The 18,415-nt window shown below is 56.0% G+C and overlaps 1 protein-coding gene across 1 annotated transcript in view; it reads left to right on the forward strand.

Annotated features, from left to right (window-relative positions):
* Window positions 1-3,191: 3,191 nt before the first annotated feature.
* LRRC75A (leucine rich repeat containing 75A) overlaps window positions 3,192-18,415 on the forward strand; it is a 42,196-nt gene continuing 26,972 nt past the window's right edge. The window contains 1 exon segment of the mRNA XM_025428275.3: window positions 3,192-3,461. Within this exon segment, the coding sequence (XP_025284060.3) occupies window positions 3,207-3,461 (255 nt within the window). The 5' untranslated portion in view covers window positions 3,192-3,206.

Below are 18,415 nucleotides of genomic sequence, written 5' to 3' on the forward strand. Positions count from 1 at the left end.
GGAAAGGGAGATGGGCGGGGGGTTGGGGTGACTGGGTGATGGGCACTGAGGGGAGCACTTGGTGGGATGAACACTGGGTGTTATGCTATATGTTGGCAAATTGAACTCCAATAAAAAATAAATAAATAAAATAAAATAAAATAAAGGGAGAAAAAAAACAACAAAGTAGACAGCAGGAAGAGATACTGCTTAAAAGTCAAATAAGATGAAGCCTGGGGGCTCTGGGGTGGCTTAGTAGGTTAAGCGTCTGAGTCTTGATATTGGCTCAGGTCATGATCCCAGGGTCCTAGGATAAAGCCCCATATCAGGCTCTGTGCTCAGGGAGGAGTCTGCTTCTCCGTGTCCTTCTGCCCCTCTTCCCTGCTCATGCTTTCTCTCTCTCAAATAAATAAATAGAATCTTAAAAAAAAATTCTCTCTTTCCCTCTCCCTCTGTGCTTTGCACATATGCGCAGTCTCTCTCTCTGAAAGAAAGAAAGAAAGAAAGAAAGAAAGAAAGAAGAAAGAAAGAAAGAAAGAAAGAAAGAAAGCCACTGAACTTAGCAACTAGGTCACTGGCAGAGACATTTCAATGACATAGTGTGGCCACAGTGGGCGAAGAGTGAATGGAAGTAAACATCTTCAATAAATATGTTTCCAAAAAGCTTAGCTGGAAAGGAAAGAGAGAGGTGTGGCACTGGTGACCAGAGGGGACGGGGCAAATGAAAGTTTTCTCTGTAAACAGATGGATGAGATTTGAGCAGATTATATGCTGAAGAGAACAAGCCAGGAAAGAGGGCAAAGCTGAGTAAAAAAATAAGAGCAGGGACACCTGGGTGGCTCAGTGGTTGAGCATCCACCTTTGGCTCAGGTCATGATCCCGAAGTCCTGGGATTGAGCCCCACATTGGATGCCCGCAGGGAGCCTGCTTCTCCCTCTGCCTATGTCTCTGCCTCTGTGTCTTTCATGAATAAATATATAAAACCAATAAATACATAAATAATAAGAGCCAGAAGAAGAAAGATGGAATCAGGTCTCTGAAGAAGACGAAAAGGATGACTTTCAGATGCCAGGTGAGGGGCTGGCAGGGACCCTCCTCCACCGAGATGGCATATGCCTTCAAGGAGGCCAACCTGCCAGCTCAGACTGTGGCCTGCCTCCAGGTGGGTGGAGTCCATGGTCCCTAGGGAGAGGTCTGGTAGGCAACTGTCCCTGGCGCCCACCTTGCCTGGCAGACCTGCAGACCAGAGATGAGAGGCACCCTTCCCAGCCCGGGGTTCTTTGGAGATGCCAACAGCTGTGTTCTATGCACAAAAGGTCCAGGCTGGTTTGGAAGGTGTTGTTCTCAGGCCTGTGAAGCTTCCATGGAGCAGGGTGTCCAAAGGAAAAGGAAGCCTGGGATCCCTGGGTGGCGCAGCGGTTTGGCGCCTGCCTTTGGCCCAGGGCGCGATCCTGGAGACCCGGGATCGAATCCCACGTCGGGCTCCCGGTGCATGGAGCCTGCTTCTCCCTCTGCCTGTGTCTCTGCCTCATCTCTCTCTCTCTCTCTGTGACTATCACAAATAAATAAAAATTAAAAAAAAAAAAAAAAAAAAGGAAAAGGAAGCCTGTTGGGGGAGATACAAGCTTCATCCTCCAGGTACCCGGGGTTGGCAGAGAAAACATCTGTGGGAAGACCCGGTGGTGCTCACAGAGTAGGGATAGGAACTGTCCTTTGCAGAACACCTGCACTCTGCTTGGAGCTCCTGCACCCCCTCATTTTACTCCCCCAATTCCTGACATAGTGTTCTTACCTGAATGTGACAGAGGAAGGAGCTGAGGACTTGCCTGATGCTCAGTGCTCAGTGTGTGCCGGGCTCCAGCTCTCTCTGACTCGGGAACTGCTCTTGTGTCCCTGTGGCTCACACTGTCCTCTCCATTAAAGCAGCTGCCAGCACCTGGGTCAGGGCAAGTGCACACCACTGCGCGCCCTGCTGCAGCCCCTGCAGGTGACACCAGGGCTACGACCACCGCCTACCAGCATGCTCTCTGTGCTCTGTGGCAGGGAGGGTCCCCCAACGGCCTTAGCCCTCTCTCTGGCAGGGCCCTGGTTGGCTTCCCAAGCACCATCAGACCTTCCCAAGGTTTGATCCCTTAGGGTCTAGTCCTGGCAGAGGGAGGGGGCCAGCAAGGCTGTGCAGTTGGGCCTCCCTGCAGGCACACCTCTGCTTTTCTTGCAAGGACCCAGGGAACTTTCTCCAGGGCAGTGAATAAGAACACGAGGAGACAGTAGTTCTTCACACCTTGATGGTCCAGACCCTTTAAGAGCCTAATGGAAGCACCAGACGGACTTTCACCATAAAAGGGCACGCACACAACACACAACCTTGCACATAGTTTCTAGCTTGTGCACCAACCACCCTGCCATCACCCGGCCCTCCCCCTGTCCCCTCCACGGCAGGCGAGGTGTCACAGGAGCAGAAATCAGAATCAGCCCAGAGGCTGGCTAAAAATGCAGATCCCCAGGCCCCACCGTGGAGATTCTCATTCTGGGGTCTGGGGCCAGGCCCAGGGGCCTGCGGGTTTCACCAGCATCTCAGAGCACTCGGGCGCCGCCGAGGCGCAGAGGAGCCCACTTTGGGACACCCGACTCTGGGGCTGCGACCCCACCCCTCAAGCTGCAAAGTTTCCCGGTCTCGTCGGGCTCACCCTCGCGCGCGGTCGTGGAAGCCGCTGGGGACCCTGCGGGGACCTGCAGCGAGGATCCCCGTCGCCCGCGCGCCCCGGCCCCGGGTGGCGCCCCCGCGGCGGCCGGCAGGGGGCGCGGTGCCGGGGACGCCGCCGCGGGGACGCCCGGAGGCCCCCGCCGGGAGGGAGAGGGGCGGGGAGCGCAGGGGAGGAGGGGCGGGAGGCGGGGGGCGGGGGGCGCGCGGCGGCGGCGCGGAGCCGGGCGCGGGCGCGGGCGCGGGCGCGGGGGCGGGGGCGGGCGCGGGAGCCCGAGCCGGGGGCGGGGCGGGCCGGGGCGGGGCCGGCGGGCGGCGAGCGCCCGGGGAGCGCGCCCGGGGAGCGCGGAGGGAGGAGCGAGGGGAGCGCGGGCAGCCGCTCGCCCCCGCCCCCGCGCCGCCCGCGCGCAACAGTTCCCCCAAAGTTGGCGCGCGGGAGGCGGGCGCGCCCGGGCGGCCGAGGGGCGGGCGGCGGGCCGGGGCCGCGGCGTCGCGGCCGGGCGCGGGCAGGGCGGGCGGCGGCGGCATGGGCACCCGGCAGACCAAGGGCAGCCTGGCCGAGAGAGCCAGCCCCGGCGCGGCGCCCGGCCCCCGCCGCGAACGGCCGGACTTCTGGGCGTCGCTGCTGCTGCGCGCCGGGGACAAGGCGGGGCGCGGCGCGGGCGCGGGCGCGGGGCTGCCCCCCTACCACCGGCGCGTCGGCATGGTCCAGGAGCTGCTGCGGATGGTGCGCCAGGGCCGGCGGGAGGAGGCGGGGACGCTGCTGCAGCACCTGCGCCAGGTGAGCGCGGGGGGGGGGGGCGGGGGGCGCCGGCCGCGGGAGCACCCGCCCCTGGCGGAGCAGGCCCGGAGCGCCGAGGGCACCGCCCAGGGCCCCCTCTGGCGGGGATGCAGCGGGTCTGGCAGCAGGTGCCTGGCGCTCCCGCTGAATTTGAGGCCTCGGGGCGGGGCGGAGGAAGGCTGGCCCGGTGAGGCCCGGCCGAAGGGGACCTGTTGGAATAATGTCCCCGCTTCTCTCCTCCACGGGCAGGGAGGGAGGCAGGTCCCAAGGATGGTCGGTGGGCGCGGTGCGGGGAGGGATGCCCGGGCTGGGCCACGGCGCTTGTCTTCCCCTCTCTCGGCTGGCAGTCACCGAGGGTCCTCCAGGAATGCGCAGCCGTGGGTTTCCCCAGGGGGAGTCCAAGGGCACAGCCGTGGGGCTGGTGAGGTGCGAGTCCCGAGGTCATTTGCCCACCGGGGAGGCATCCTGGACTGCGGCTGAGGTGGGAGACAGCGTGGATCTCCCTGGCTTACTTCGACGGGTGCTCAGCCCCGAGCCCCTGCTGAGCGGTGGAGAGGAGGGAGGGGGCAGCTGGCTGGGTTTCTGCGTGAGTACCTGGCTGCAGGAACTTCAGGAGGCGGCCGGCACTTCTGCCTTCAGCCTGTTCCTGTCCCTGTCCCATTGGTTACGGCCTGACTTTGCAGATCCAGCCAGTCCCCTTTGCTTTGGGGCTGCCCTGGACCGATGCTGTCATCCACCTCTCTGCTCGTTTTCCTCCTTCACTTTCTTTTGAGAGAGGGGAGGAGGTCCCCTGTTCCGTGGATTTTATTGAGTGAGAGAGACAGGAGGGTACCCCTCTTGCATCACTGTCAAGTTGTCTTGGCCCAGCTTTGGGGGCTGACCAAGTCCAGGCCCCGTATTCCTGTTCCGTTGACCCCATTAGTGGTGGGGTCCACTGCAGAACCCAGGAGGGGGGACCTCAGGTGGCCTTTCTGAAGTTTTTCTATCACCAGTGAAAGAGGCTGCAATAGCGCCTTCCTTGTAGAAGCTCCAAAACTCTAATCAGACACACATCCCTCCAGGATTGTGTGGCACCCTTCCCCCACGCACACACCTTTTGTGTCTGGAGTGCTGTTCCCAAGGTGCGTGCTGCACAGGGAGAAGAACGAAGCAGAGGCTTGAGTTCTTGGGAAAAGATGTGGGGCTACTGCTCCTGCCTTCCTTTATTCCAAACAACATCCAGAATAATGCCTGAGATGCTGCTGGATCCCTAGGTTCTTCTCTGAATTGAATCATCAAAGAAAGATGACATTATGCACAAGGTAACTTTAACAGTTGTGTATTTCTGTGTCTTTTGAAAATTGGAAACCAGTGTCTGGCCTCTGTGGAAACTCTTATGCTTTCAAACAGAATGATGCATTTTCCAGACCCTTGTATCCCATTTTGCCCTAGACAGTAAGAAGGTTCTACTACTGATCATGTGTCGTTCCCCCCAGCACCAGGGCGAGCGCTTCAGGGGGGTACAGGGGAATGGAGAGGGCTGACAGGTGGGGGTCAAGACAAGCCCTGCTTAGAGGGAAAAGAACAGAGTAAAGCCAGCATTCTCGAGGGCCATTTGCCTACGGCCCGCAGGAGTTCGCACACACCTTGTCTCCTCCAGTCCCTCTGAAACTGAGTGTGGTTCCCCATCCTGAGGCTGAACTTCTCCCTGGTTTTTTTGAGAGTAGGTAAGTTCCTGTGGCCTCACAGGGTCCTGAGACAGGGAGCATTTCCTGAAAAATGTTGGTCTTGTTTGTGGCCTGACACTCTTCTCAGGGGCAGGCCTGGAAGGGCTGTGGGGGGGGCAGGATGGGGTTCATCAGACTTTCCCCTTTTCTGTGAAAGCAGCAGGATAATATGCCTTCCAGCTCTTGTGTGTCGGGCCCCCTTGACCTCTGGCTTGTGGGTGCGGTCTGTAGGTCTCTTGGGAGTCAGCATGGGCCTGCCCCAACGGGCCTGCCCTGTCACCTGGAACCTACAGATCAGGGCTTCTTCAGGAAATGGTCAGGGCCCTGGGTGGTGTGAGAGCACCTGGGAGCCCCTGGTGCCCAAATGTCCGTGAGACACAGAGAAGCGGTTTTCTAGGACCCTGATGCTCTTTAGAGGAATATTGAGCTGGATCTGTGCTGTGCACTGAAGTGGCTCTTTCTCCCAAATTGCATTTTCCTTTCCAGTTTGCTCCTCTGATCTGGAGGTGGTGATGTTCAGAAAGGGAATGAGCAGCCACTGAGAGACAGGAAGTCACCCGGGGTCAGGCCAGGTAGAACATCTTTAGTAAGACAGGAGGCAAAGATGGGTGAATGCAGAGCTCAGGGGGTGCAGTCCTGCGGGGATGCTGGCCCAGCCCCTCAGGGCAGGCATAGGTGAACAGAACCAGTAGAGACCGGTAGCAGCCAGGACTGGACTGTAATAGCCCTGGGTTGTTTTGGGTTTGGTTCCTTTTCTTCTTCTTCTTTTTTTTTTTTTTTTTTTTTTGCAAGGTGCTTTCTCCTATGTTGGAAAGTGTGTGTTTAGCTGCCAGGTTTGGTTATGCAGTGAGGTCCAGGGTTGGAGGGGACTTGGGATCTTCAAGCCCTGTGGTTCTTAGGGTTCTTAGCCTCCATCCTCCAGCATCTTGAGCCCTGAATGAGCTATGGACACTCTTCCTAGGCCAATGCACCAACGCAGACAACCTTGCAAGAATTTCCGAGGGTTCATAGACCCCAAGTTCAAGATAGGCTCCAGTCTGGTACCCCGCATCCCCCCTCCCCACCTCATGATTTGCTACAGGCTCCGGAATGGAAAGAGGGACCTCGGGGTTCTTGTGTGGCAGTTTGTAGTAGCTGCTGGTGTCACTTCCTATGAATGCCCCTCTTTTGCCTCTGAGGGGTAGTTTCCACGGTTGGAGACTCAAGAGTCAGTCTGTACTTGTCACTTGCTGGTGAAGTATCAGTAGGCTTTACTTACTGTTAACAATCCTGAGCTGTGGCCAGGGGTTCAGGCAGGGTGCCAGGAAGTGCCCTGAAGGAGGTTGATCCCTATATCTTTAGGAGCAGGGTCATCATGAGAAGAGCCCAAGCCCAAAGGTCAGCTCAAGGAGCTTGCCTTCCGGTCTTAGCTTTGACCTTGGGCCCAGCAGATGACCTCTCTGAGTTGTATGTATTTCCTCATTTCCTAAAGAGTGTCTGGGGTGCTGAGCAGAGCAAATGCTACAAAGTACTTGAAGTCAAGTTGCCTCTGCAAATCAAGGCACATTCTCATGGCAATAAGAACAAGAGAACCTGCCCTACTTTGGGTCTGGCCAGGCTACGGGTAGGGTCTTGGTACCCTTTCTTGGCCCAGGCCCAGAGGGGTTTTGGATCTGGTTTACCTGGCCAGGGATCCCTCTGGATCAAAAGCTCAGTGCAGAGACACCTGGGTGGCTCAGTGGTTGAGCGTCTGCCTTTGGCTCAGGTCATGATCCCGGGGTACTGGGATCAAGTCCCACATCAGGCTCCCCACAGAGAGTCTGCTTCTCCCTCTGTCTATGTCTCTGCCTCTGTCTGTGTGTCTCTCATGAATGAATGAATGAATGAATAAATAAATAAATAAATAAATAAATAAATAAATAAATAAAATTGTTTAAAAAAAAAAAGTTCAGTGCAAGTTCAGAAGCAGTCTGGCGTGGGGAACTCATGGGGACGAAAGAAGCCAGCTGTGGATAGAGGAGGTCATTCCTCTCCCCGTCCCTGGACTCCATTCCTGCAAGCCTGACCCTTCCCCAGAGGCTGCTCCCCAAGCCTTAGGCTCAGGCTGGCCGTCCTTCAGGGGCCCTGAGGATCAAGTGCCCTTAGTCATGCAGAGAGGGCAGATACCAGGATATGTGGGAGATGGGCTGTCACCATTTCAGCCCAGCCATCCCTCTGAGTCCCACAGATGGCAGACTGGGTCATTGGCCAGCTTCATGGGACGCTGGAATGTGGGGTCAGTTTCCCCAGGATACACCAAGCTGCAGTGGCCTGCCTCCTCATGCTCACCAGCCTCACTGCTCTCCCACACAGAGGATCTGATTAGGGCAGTTTATTGCCACTCAGTATGGCGCAGCCATACTGGGCACAGCTGTTCTAGGGTTAGCCTGTTCAGTCCCACCCAGTGACATGGCTTGGGTTCAGTCTGCTGTGGCCAGGGTGGCAGGCCTGGGTTCACTTTATACCCTAGATGGGGAATGAGCCACATCAGCTAAGGCAAAAAAAAAGAACACCCCCCACCACCAGGGCCTAGGGTGACTTGCTTCCTAAGGGGGCTGAGTGGCAGAGAAGCCTTTAGAGGCTCCTTGGGGACCTGGATGCTGGACAGGTATTTCCTACCCGGAAGCAGAAAAGATGAACAAAAGGGCTTTGAAGGTCATCTTTTTCCTCTGACACCCTCTCCTCTAAGAAGATCTCTTTCTGTGAACAGCTCTGGAGGCCACCAGACACCAAACAGGGAGGTCCCCCACCCTTGGCCTTGACCAGGAATGTCTTTCCTTGTTTCCGGTGAATGCTCCTTGCCTTTCCAAGGCCAGCTTCCATGTCAGCCCTGGGCTCTGAGATTCACTTGCCTTTCAGGTCCCACGACACGGGGTAGCACTTAACCATCCGTAGTTTTTCACCTGACACAGATTTTGTCAGACCATGTCATGTGCTTCCTCGGTGTGGAGACCCTGCCGCCACTGCCTCTGTCCCTGGCATGGCATTGAACCCCCACAGGCCTGTGACATTCTTTAATAAGTCTGTGCACCGTGAAGATGTGCATCCGCCACCACTGTCACCATGTGTCCTCAGAAAGCCCTTGAATCCCCAGCCACTGCTGTACATCTGGTGGCTTATTTACGAAGTGCACCCGTATGGCCTGAGATCTGACACGTTGGCCTTCTGTGCGCTTGGATGTCTGGGAGCGATGGCCTCGGGGCCTGGCTGTTCTTGGCAGCCTGCCAGGTGGTGGTGTTCTTGGAGAGAGGAGTGGCCCAGTGCCCGGCCTCCCGTGGGCACCCCAGGGATCCCATCCTGCAGGTGCGGTCTGGAGCCTCTGCCTGCCGAGGTGGCGGGCGGGGAGCCGAGCCCGAAGGGGGAGCCTGGCTGCCACGTTCCTCATCTGCTGCTTATGCTGAATCATGTTCATTTTGTCCACAAAGAGAAACCTTCCTTTTTAAAATCCACCTCTCTCCGACTGGGCTGGGCACAGGCATTTCCAGTTACAACGATCCAGAAGGAACCCTGTGCCAGGGCCTGCCTTGCTGGTTTACAAGACCAGAGACACGGCAGCCCCTGTATGGCCAGCCGCCACAGCAGGGCTTGGAGCTGGGCCAGCTGCCCGGGCTTCAGGTCTGGTGGAGTGGGAGGGCCTGCTTTCTGGAACAAATGCCCACCTCCTTGGAGATCACCCAAATCTGCTTTGTTCTTTGTCTGCGGGGCTCCTAAATACCGTAGGGTCCATCTATGGACACCCACCCCACCTTGCTACCCCTCCTTGTGTGTGCTGGGCCCCACCCCCTTTCTCTGTGCGCTTTTCTCAGGCAGATGCCGCAGATCATGTACTAGACACAGTGGGTTTTCAAGAAATCCTTATCAAATGGATTTTAAACTTCTTCTCAAGCATACTTCCCCCAGACTGCTGCCCCTGGTACTCCTCTCAGGAGCCAGCCTGGTCTGGCTCAGACTGCTGGAGCGTTTCCACTCCAAGCATGGGGCCGGGTTATCCTTCCAGTAACCCGCAGAGTTGACACTGCCACTGCTCCCCATTCCCAGGGTGGGTGCCAGAGGCCGCTCTGCACCCCACAGTCCTCCTGCAGCCGAGAGCCACCTTGCAGAAGGGTCACCCAGGTGATCAGGGTCTTTCTCTGGCTTCCCCACCGAGGATGCTCAAGGGGCGAGGTCATCGTCTCAGGAGATCCCCACTTTAAGGAGGGGATCTGCCAGCCACCTGCCCCCTCTTTCCCTCCAAGAGCAGTGCTGCGGGTGACCGATAAGACTAATGACCCACACGGCCACACGCCCCATCCCCCAGCCCCGCTGGCGGTCCCATTCATTAGGAGAAACTGGGAGGGTGGGAGAGGAGCCCAGCTGTCCAAAATAGACGCAGTCACCATATCGCGGGCTCACTGGCACTAGAGGAGCTGGCTGTCCTCCTGAGAACGGTGACCTTGGCACACGCGGAGCAGGCGTGGGGGGATGAGGCGGCTCGCTGCCTGTTCCCCTCCCCACCCCGCCCACCGGCCCTGAGCAGTGCCCACGTGGCTCTCCGGGAGCATTTCCCAGCTTTTATTTTTTTTTTTTTAACTTTTATTACCTCCAACTCCTGGCTGCTACAGCCATATGGAGTTCTGCTGACGGCTGCTGCTCAAAGGGATGTGGCATTTTGATGTTTCTAACTTTATCTGAAGCAGCATAGATGCAGGAGTCCGGCTCAGGGTGGGGGGTGGGGGTGTCAGAGCTTGATGCCTGCAGAGGTGACCTCCCTCTGGGTCTGAGGTCCCAGCTGGCCTCCAGGCTGTCCCCTGTCCCCCACCCCACCCCCCTCTTTGTGCTCCTGTGTTTCCTCCTGTCCTCAGATGGGCTGGGAAGCAGACTCTGCCTCTTGTGAGTCTGCCTCCTTCTGCAGCACCCTCCAGGGCAGGGAGATAGCAGGGGGGCTGGTGGAGGTTGAGAAGGGGGGTACCCCATCTTGCACTCCAGGGCTTTGGGCCAGAGGGCCGGCAGTTGGAGGCACCTCTTGCATCTGCACGTTGCTTTCTAGTCCATAAAGCATTTTCCCGTGTTTGTTTTGCTCCTTGAATAGTCTTGGGAGATTGGCAGGAGATTGCTTACAGTAAAAAAAAAAAAAAAAAAAGGCGGGGGGGGTTTAATATTATGAAAGCATTGAGTAATCATTGTAGCAAAAGATGAAAAGGCGGATGAGCAAAAATAAGACAGCAAAGAATTAGTTTATGTCTTCCACAATCGTGTGCCTGGTCTTCCAGGCACTGTTCTAGGCTCTGGGGAGGCAGCAGGCCACCAGATAGGAGAAATAGCAGTCATTGGATTTCCCTACAGCTTGGAGGGATGGTGAGGACCCAAGAGGCCGGTGTCAGGGTGGGTGCTTGGCCTGGCCCAGACAAAGGGCTCTGTGGGGGCGGCCACCTTCGCGGGCAGTCAGGAGCCCTGGGTTCTGGTCTCAGTTCTGAGCCTGCCTTGCCCAGCCACTTCCCTTCTCAGCCTGGGATCCCCCATCTATGAAACGAAGGGGTGTTTGGTGGAGGTGGCCCTGAGGGCTTCCACCATCACTTGGTTTCCACCAGGCCTGTGGTTGCAGAGAGACCTGTTCATTGCCATCTGTGCTCACTGATTTCTCCCAGGCCCTGAACCAAATTCACACTCATGCCCTCAGGTCACTCCCTTGTCCCCAACCAGTGTGAGGAGAGCCGGGGACACAGGGAGAGGCTTCTGGAGGAAAATACCCACCCCGGGGCTCTGGGGTTAACCCCCATACACCCCACACACTGGCCACTGCAGAGGCCACCCTGTCACATGTCCTAGGTGACATATGCCCCCTCTGACAGAGGAGAGAGTCACACAGCTCCAGGGGCAGAGGCCAGAGCAGGGGACCTGGAGACCTTCACGTAGCTCCAGGCAGCAGCACACAAGCAAAGACCAGTGTTGATGCAGGCCTCTGTTGTCCTGTGTTGTCCTGTGAGCCCTGCACCCGGAAGTCAGGAAGGAGAACAGGCCCATCTCCAGGCTTGGCCAGGACCTGCTGGGACCTGCTGCCTCTCTGCTGCCCACAGAGACCTAGACTCCCAGGCCAGGCAGAGCCAGGGGCCTCCCCTGTCCTCAGGATAGGACCCCTGCCCAGCACCTTCTCCAAACCGGCCACGCCAGGGCTTGTGCTTTCACGCAGCAAACACTGTTGAGCACCCATGGGGTGGATGGTCCCAGGAAGAGGTGGGAAAAGTGGGGTCGGCCTCGGTGCTCATTTTTAGAGGAATCAGAGGAGCAGCTGGTACTGTGCATGGCGGTGAGTGAGTGGAGAGTCAGCTGTAGCTGGTCAGGGTCCTGCTCCGTCCTTGACTTGGGTACAGATGCAGAGAGGCTGGCCTGGGCAGAGAGCCAGAGGGGTGGCTGGAGGGGATGGCAGTGGGGGCATTCAGGAGTCCCAGCACCTCACCTCTCCACAGCTGCTCCCCCCATGGAGTCACCGCCCACAGCTACAGGCTGCCCAAGGAGGCTTGCAGGACACCTCTGTCCCACTGAGGGCTGCCAGGCAGGGGGTAGGACCCCAAGGGGAGATGGGAAGCCCTCCCCACTCAAGCATGCCACCCACCTGCAGGGAGCCGGGACTCATAGCCTGGGAAAGCAGCAGCATGTGAGCCACCTGCCCCCCACCTGCCTCCACAGCCCCTGCTGTCCTTAATTCTGTCCCTGCGGTCACTGCCTCCTGGCGCTTTGGGCTCAGGCCCCACACAGAGAGGCAGGAGTGGGGCAGGCTTCCCTCCTGTGGTGCTGGGGGTGGAAGAGAGGCCAGGAGAGTCCACCCTGGACGTCAACCTGACTGGCCCAGCACGCTCTGTGCCACAGCCTGCTGGTCCCAGCACCCCTGGCAGGGCCCACCCCCACCATGCAGACCGTGGACAGGTTGGAGAAGAGGGGGGCAGGAGCCGCTGGTGCTGCCGGGGAGGGAAGGCTCTGTTGTGGTCAGCTGGGTGGCTGTTCAGGCCTCTGAGGTCCCAGGGGCATCCCAGCTGCGAGTAGAACATGTCTTTTTGATTTTCCCCCCTGGTGAATAGACTTGCGCTGCCCACCGTACTGTACCCATGGCTCAGATACAGGACCAGGACAGGCATCCCTCGGCGGAACGCCAGGCTGCTTCACGCAGCCCAGGACAGTCTGTCCTGACAGTGTCACCACCCGCTAACTGCTGACTCTATTCTCCTCCCCACCCTCAGACCCTGTTCAGGCGGGCCATCCTGTGGAGGGGGGATGGTCAGTCCTCCTTTGCACCTGCCAGGACCCAGGTGTTGAAGATTCAAAGTCTAGTGTCACGCAGTAAACTCAGTGTGACTCTGAGGCCTTTTCCAAGATCGGTTTAATTGTCTCTTCCTGAGGCGTCGTGATGGCCTTCCCGTGGGGCTGTCACTCGCTCCCTAAGTAGGTGAGAAAACAAGAGAAAGCAGAGGCTACAGAGGGAAGAAGCAAGGGAGGAGTTCTAGGCCCACCTGGTGCCAGGTGCTGGGCCAGGCCTCTCACCCTCTCATGGGCTACCTGACCATTTGGCCTATTGCGGTCCTGTTGGCTCACTCCTGGCTGTGGTCCTGAGTCCCTGCCACCGGAGAACAGGAAGGGCTGGGGTTTGAATGTCCTTAGAGATCCAAGGGGCTTGGATCCTTCCCCCTCCCTGAAGGAATTGGACGGAAAGACGGGTTCCTGTGGTTCTTTTCGGTGAGAAAGCCTGCTGGAGTCAGAGCTGAGATGTTCTGTGCAAGTGCAGACAGGCCCAGAGGGGAGTCGTGGCCTGCACAGGGTCTTGGGTTGGCGTTGGTGGCTTTGGGTCCCATCCTCAGGGGCTCTGGGACTCTGTACACGGCAGGAGCCCTGGCTGTCCACACACAGTTGCATGAACTGGCAGGAGACAGGGAGGCCAGACCTCCAGAGAGGGGAAGACTGGGGAACACTGTTCCTCTGAGCACATCCTCTAAATGGCATTTTTTTCAACAGCTTGTTTTTTAAAGTCAAATGTGGAGACAGTGGTGGTTCAGACTATGATGAACTATATAATTTTGAGGCAGGACCATATCCTGAGCTCACTGCCCCCACGTTAGACCTTGGCCATGCTTCTGCTCCTGGCAGCCTCAGGAAACAAGGACTTTGTTGGTGTGGAGGCCATTCTGTGAATCCAAGTGACCCAAGGAAGCCTCATCACCTTGGTTTCTTTCAGGGAGATGCAGGGCATCTCCTTGCCCATACGGTTCCTTTGTGAGAGGTAGAGGAGACACCCCGTGATTGGCAGAGCCAGAGTCAGTCAAATCATGGTGAGTTCAGCCCCACCCGCACACCTTTGTGCAGTATACACCCTGTACAACTGTATTTGGCAGCCTTGGCGAAAGCGCACCAAAGTTCAGTCTTTATCAGCTGAGGCCACCCCTTTCCCACTCATCTCCTCCGAACAGCCTTCCCAAATCACCTAAGGCAGGGAACGGGAGAATGTCAGCCAGTACGTGACTTCTGCCTCTGAGCCAGATGCTTGCCCTCTTCTTCGTAAATCAGGGAGTTAGAGCAGTTGGGCATCTTCTCTAAAGTACCTGCTCAACACTCTTGCCCTCAACAGAATAAAAAACATCCTAAAAATTAAATTAAATTAAATTAAAATTACAATTAAAATTAAACAAAATATCATGAGGGGTCTGGAGTCAGACCCAGTGAGGAGCACCAGCGGACAAGCAGGGGCACCGCGGTGTCCTTCCTGGCTGGGTTCCCACGACTCTGGCCCCTCCTACGTCCTGGCGATCCAGGAATTCCCCTTCACTTTCCCAGACTGTTTCGATTCCTGCCTCTCTTAGTTCTAGGGGAAATAAGGTCTGGACGCTTCCCATCCCCTGTAAATACCCTCTACATCTCCCCTGGAAGTAATTCCATTCAATTTAGTTTTTCCGAAGATATGCCAGTCTCCTGAACTTCTTCTTATTCTCACCTGCAGACTTCTCTCCTCCACTTCCTCCTGGAGTTGTGGAGTTCTGTGGTGGAAACTCTTAGAATCCTTGCCCTTGGGGTTCCCAGACTGCTGGTGGCCCAGAGACCATCCCAAGTGTGGGTGGGCTAAAGTTCTTGGATATGGAAAGTCAGACACCAAAAGGTTCCAAGGTACCTGTTCTAAGAATTCCCATCTCTCCAGAATTCCCCTGCTGGTAGGGAATACGTCGCACAGGGTGAGAAGAACAGAAATGTTTTTGGCATATGAGCATCTCGGAGAGAGGCTGATGGAAGAGCAAGGACCCTGAAGTGGGTGCTCTGGGGAAGCCCAGAGGGGCAGGGGCAGCTGGCTGGGCGCTCAGAGCAGGTGTGCAGCACAGCGTTCCCGGTGTCCTGCCTGGACCAGGCTCTGGAGGAAGGAGGGCCACCGAGGGAAATCCCATGGGCAGAATGAAGGGATGCCGGGCTGGAAGACGAGGCCCATGGCCCTGGTGGAAAGCTCTGAGCTTTCTCTGGGCCTGTGGCTCTGGGCCTCTCACCTCCACCTCCACCTGCCCTTCTCATGGTCCCTGGAGGCTGTGGACAAACTCAGTGACCTCCCAGAAACCAGGCCAAGGCCCCCCTTCCTTTGCAGCCCCTAAGTCTCACGGATTCCTTTTTGCTCCTGCTGGCTGTGGCCCTGGTCCTTCCATCTTCAGGGAGGATGAGCCCCTGAGAAGCAGGACTTTAGGACAGGGACGGTTCCACCTGACTGGGGCCCCTGCTGCAGAGCCCTGAGAGAGCACGTCTGTGGCTCCCTTCCTGGGCCAGCTTCTGCCCTCCCCTCTGCCCGAAGAATGACATGTAGCTCCTTGGTGACAGGCCACCGAAGTCATTGATTCTGAATTGAAAGGTCTTGGGGGAATTGGCTGACTGAGAAGGTGCTGGTAGGGCCTCACGCTCAGCCCTGGACCCTGGGGGATCTCCTCTTCCTCTCTCTATACCACTTCCTGCTTGCAATTGGGAGCGAGCTGGATTCAGGCTGGATCCCTTCTCCAGCGTGACTCATCTCTGCTCACCCAGCTTCTTGGAGGCTTTGCCTGGGCCTTGGCTCTGACCTAGAGATTTAAAGTGGTAAAGATCATCAGTTTGTCGTGATGGTTACTTTCATGTGTCAGCTTGGCTAGGCCATGGTACCCAGTTTTGGTCAAGATGTCACTGCAAATGGATTTAGATGAAATTAACATTGAAATCACTAGGCTTGGAGTAAAGCAGATGACCCTCCAGAATGTGGGTGGGCCTGGTCCAATCAGCTGAAGGCCTTGAGAGACAGGGCCGGAAGGACTTCTGCCTCTAGCTGGCCTTCAGACTCTAGACTGTAACATCAGCTCTTTCCTTGGTCTTCCGTGTGCTGGCCTACCCTACAGACTTCAGATTGGCCAGATCCCCCAATCTCATGAGGCAATTCCTTCAGTCTCTCTCTCTCTCTCTCTCTCTCTCTCTCATGCCCTATTGGTTCTGCTTCTCTGGAGAGCCCTAATACCCTTGTCCTCTATGGGTTGGTGGCTGAGAGAAGGCATTAGAAACTTCTGGGGCCCTCCTGTCCCTGCTACTCGCTCACTGTTTGAGACAACCCTCCAATCTGGAGCTTCTCACTCCGAGAAACGGGCTGTTGCTATGAAGTCTGTCCTACTGGGAAAGCGGGATGTTAAGAGCCAGCAGGAGCATCTAAGTGACTCCTCTGCCTCTTTGTCATTACCTACAGTCCCTTGACAATGGACCAGAACTTTCAGCTAACGCAGACAAAATTTACCACCAAGAGGGCCAGATGCATTCCCCGGAAAGCATAAACAACTCATGCAGCCTGTTTCCCAAGCGGAGAGATCAGGAGGGCTCTGGGATTGATGACAAAGCGCTGAGAATTCTGGAATGTAGAAGCCAGGGCCCCTCGGGAACCCTCTGGCCCCAGGCTTCCTGCAGAATCCCAGCCCCACTGAGATGCTGTGTGAGAGCAGGAGGGAGGGGCTCGGAAACTAAGTTTGAGATTCAGTGCATAATACCACCCCCCTTCCAGAGAAGTCGTAAAGCTCAGACATAGGACAGGAGAGAGGAAATGGTTATTTGTTGAATTCCTTGTGTTCCAAATCTCCAGGGGCTGAGGCCCTCTTCTGCTCTCTCCTACTTTCTCTGCTCACTTTTCGGGAAGAATGAGCTGGTGCGACCCTCATTTGTAGGTGAGCTTGCTGCCCCGTGCAGGGGATGACTGGCCCAGAGCCACACAGTGACTGAAGATTTAACCCAGGACAGGAACCTGGGGTGTCTCCTGTCCTGCCCTGAGCAGAGTCTAGGTAGGATGAGACCTACCCTTCCCAGCACTGACTTTATATTTTTCTTTTTTTCTCTCTTTTTTTTTAAAGATTTTATTCATTCATTTGACAGAGAAAGAGCACAACCAGGGGGAGCAGCAGGCAGAGGGAGGGAGAAGCAGGCTTCCTGCTCCTGCAGTGCAGGGCTCGATTCCAGGACCCCAGGATCATGACCTGAGCTGAAGGCAGATGCTTAATCGACTAAGCCACCCACGCAGGCGCCCCTGACTTTATATTTTTCTAAAAAACAAACAAACAGTAGGGGCAGAGGGAGAGGGAGAGAGGGAAGCCGACTCCCTGCTGAGCTCAGGAGCTTGACCAGGGGCTCAGTCTCACTACTCCAGGGATTATGACTTGAGCCGAAACCATGAGTCGGGTGCTTAACCCACCGAGCCACCCAGGCGCCCCCAAGAAAAAGTATCTCCTTGATATTTATTTGTTGCTAGTGCTGTTTCTTGGATTTTAATTAAATTACACTTGGCAGTGGCCAGGCATCTGTTTCCAGGGGCCTGTTTCATGCAAACAATGTCATTTTGAAAGACTTCGAAATTAAAACACGAACAACACGCAACTGAAAGCTCCTAGCCAGGCGAAGGTGCCGCCCAGCCCTGCATCCTGATGGGGAGGGCAGATGCAGCCGGAGCACTGGTCAGGGTTAAGGAGGGCCAGCCTGCCAGGATGCTGGACTTCAAAACCCTGCAGGGGCCAGGCGACCTAGGAGGAGCAGGAGAGTCAGCAGCCACCCCTGGAGGGACAGCACCCTAAGACAGGAACCAGAAAACCCCACTCCTTGCCCCTTCCACTTAAGCCAGGCAGGCAAGTTGGGCAGGGAGCATGCATGTGCGTGCGTTCATGTGTGCACACGTTCACACACCACATATACCTACATACATCCATACTCCTACAACATATGCCACGTGCATATACACAGACCCCATGTGCATATACACGTACGTATACATACAAACACACATACAGATACTTGTAAATGTGCTTGGGTTTTCTCAATTACTACTTAATATATTGAAGTGTAAATTTTAAAGCCTACCGTTTCCCTAAGATTTTACGTGTAACTTACAAATACCATTATTCTCCTGAATAGATTTGACCTAAGGGTGTGGGGTTTATAACATCAGTAACTAAATTTCTTTAGCTATCTCATCCAGCTTTCTTAAGTTGGAGAAACAGCCTTCCTAAAAAGCAGGACTTTCCCAGCTTCCTAAACAGTTCTTAAAATTAAGCAGATGAAGCTTGTGAACAGGGCGTATAGTAAGTTCTCTTGAACGCTCTGTTTTATGTAGGCTCCATGCCCCACATGGGGCTCGAACTTGTGACCCTGAGATCAAAAGTCTGCACACTCCACCTGACTGAGCCAGCCAGGCGCCTCAGAGATGGGGTTTTTTGTGTTTGGGTTGGTTTGTTTTTGAGTAGGCTCTATGCCCAAAGTGGGGCTTGAATTCAATATTCTTGGAGTCCAACATCAAGAGTCTCCGGCTGAGCCAGCCAGGCGCCCCATAAACATTTCAGAACTGTCCCAAACTCCACCAAGTCCTCTCTGAGCGTTCTGGAAATCGTAAGCCTGAAGTCCATTACCCAGTTAGCCACTGTAAGTCGGAATCGCAGGGCTAATCTGTCAGGGACTCTAATATACCTAATCCTCCTAAACATTACAGATGTGTCAAATACCAGATGCGGACATGCCTAAATTCATCTGCGCTTGATTTGCTCCAGTATCTCCTGGTTTAATTCAACCCTTTGTGGGTTAAGGACACTCTGTTGCCACGGAAACGGTTTTACTCTTGGGAGCACTGGAGCCCGGGGTCTGGTTGTTGGGGCCGAGGCCTTCCAAGTGCTAGCTGCAGGGAGAGTCTGAGTCCCCTTGTTCCCTCTTTGTCAGGAGCTCTCGCCCGGCCCAACCCCAAACCCTCCATCT

Source organism: Canis lupus, chromosome 5 (genome assembly GCF_003254725.2).
Source record: "Canis lupus dingo isolate Sandy chromosome 5, ASM325472v2, whole genome shotgun sequence".
Lineage (NCBI taxonomy): Eukaryota > Metazoa > Chordata > Mammalia > Carnivora > Canidae > Canis > Canis lupus.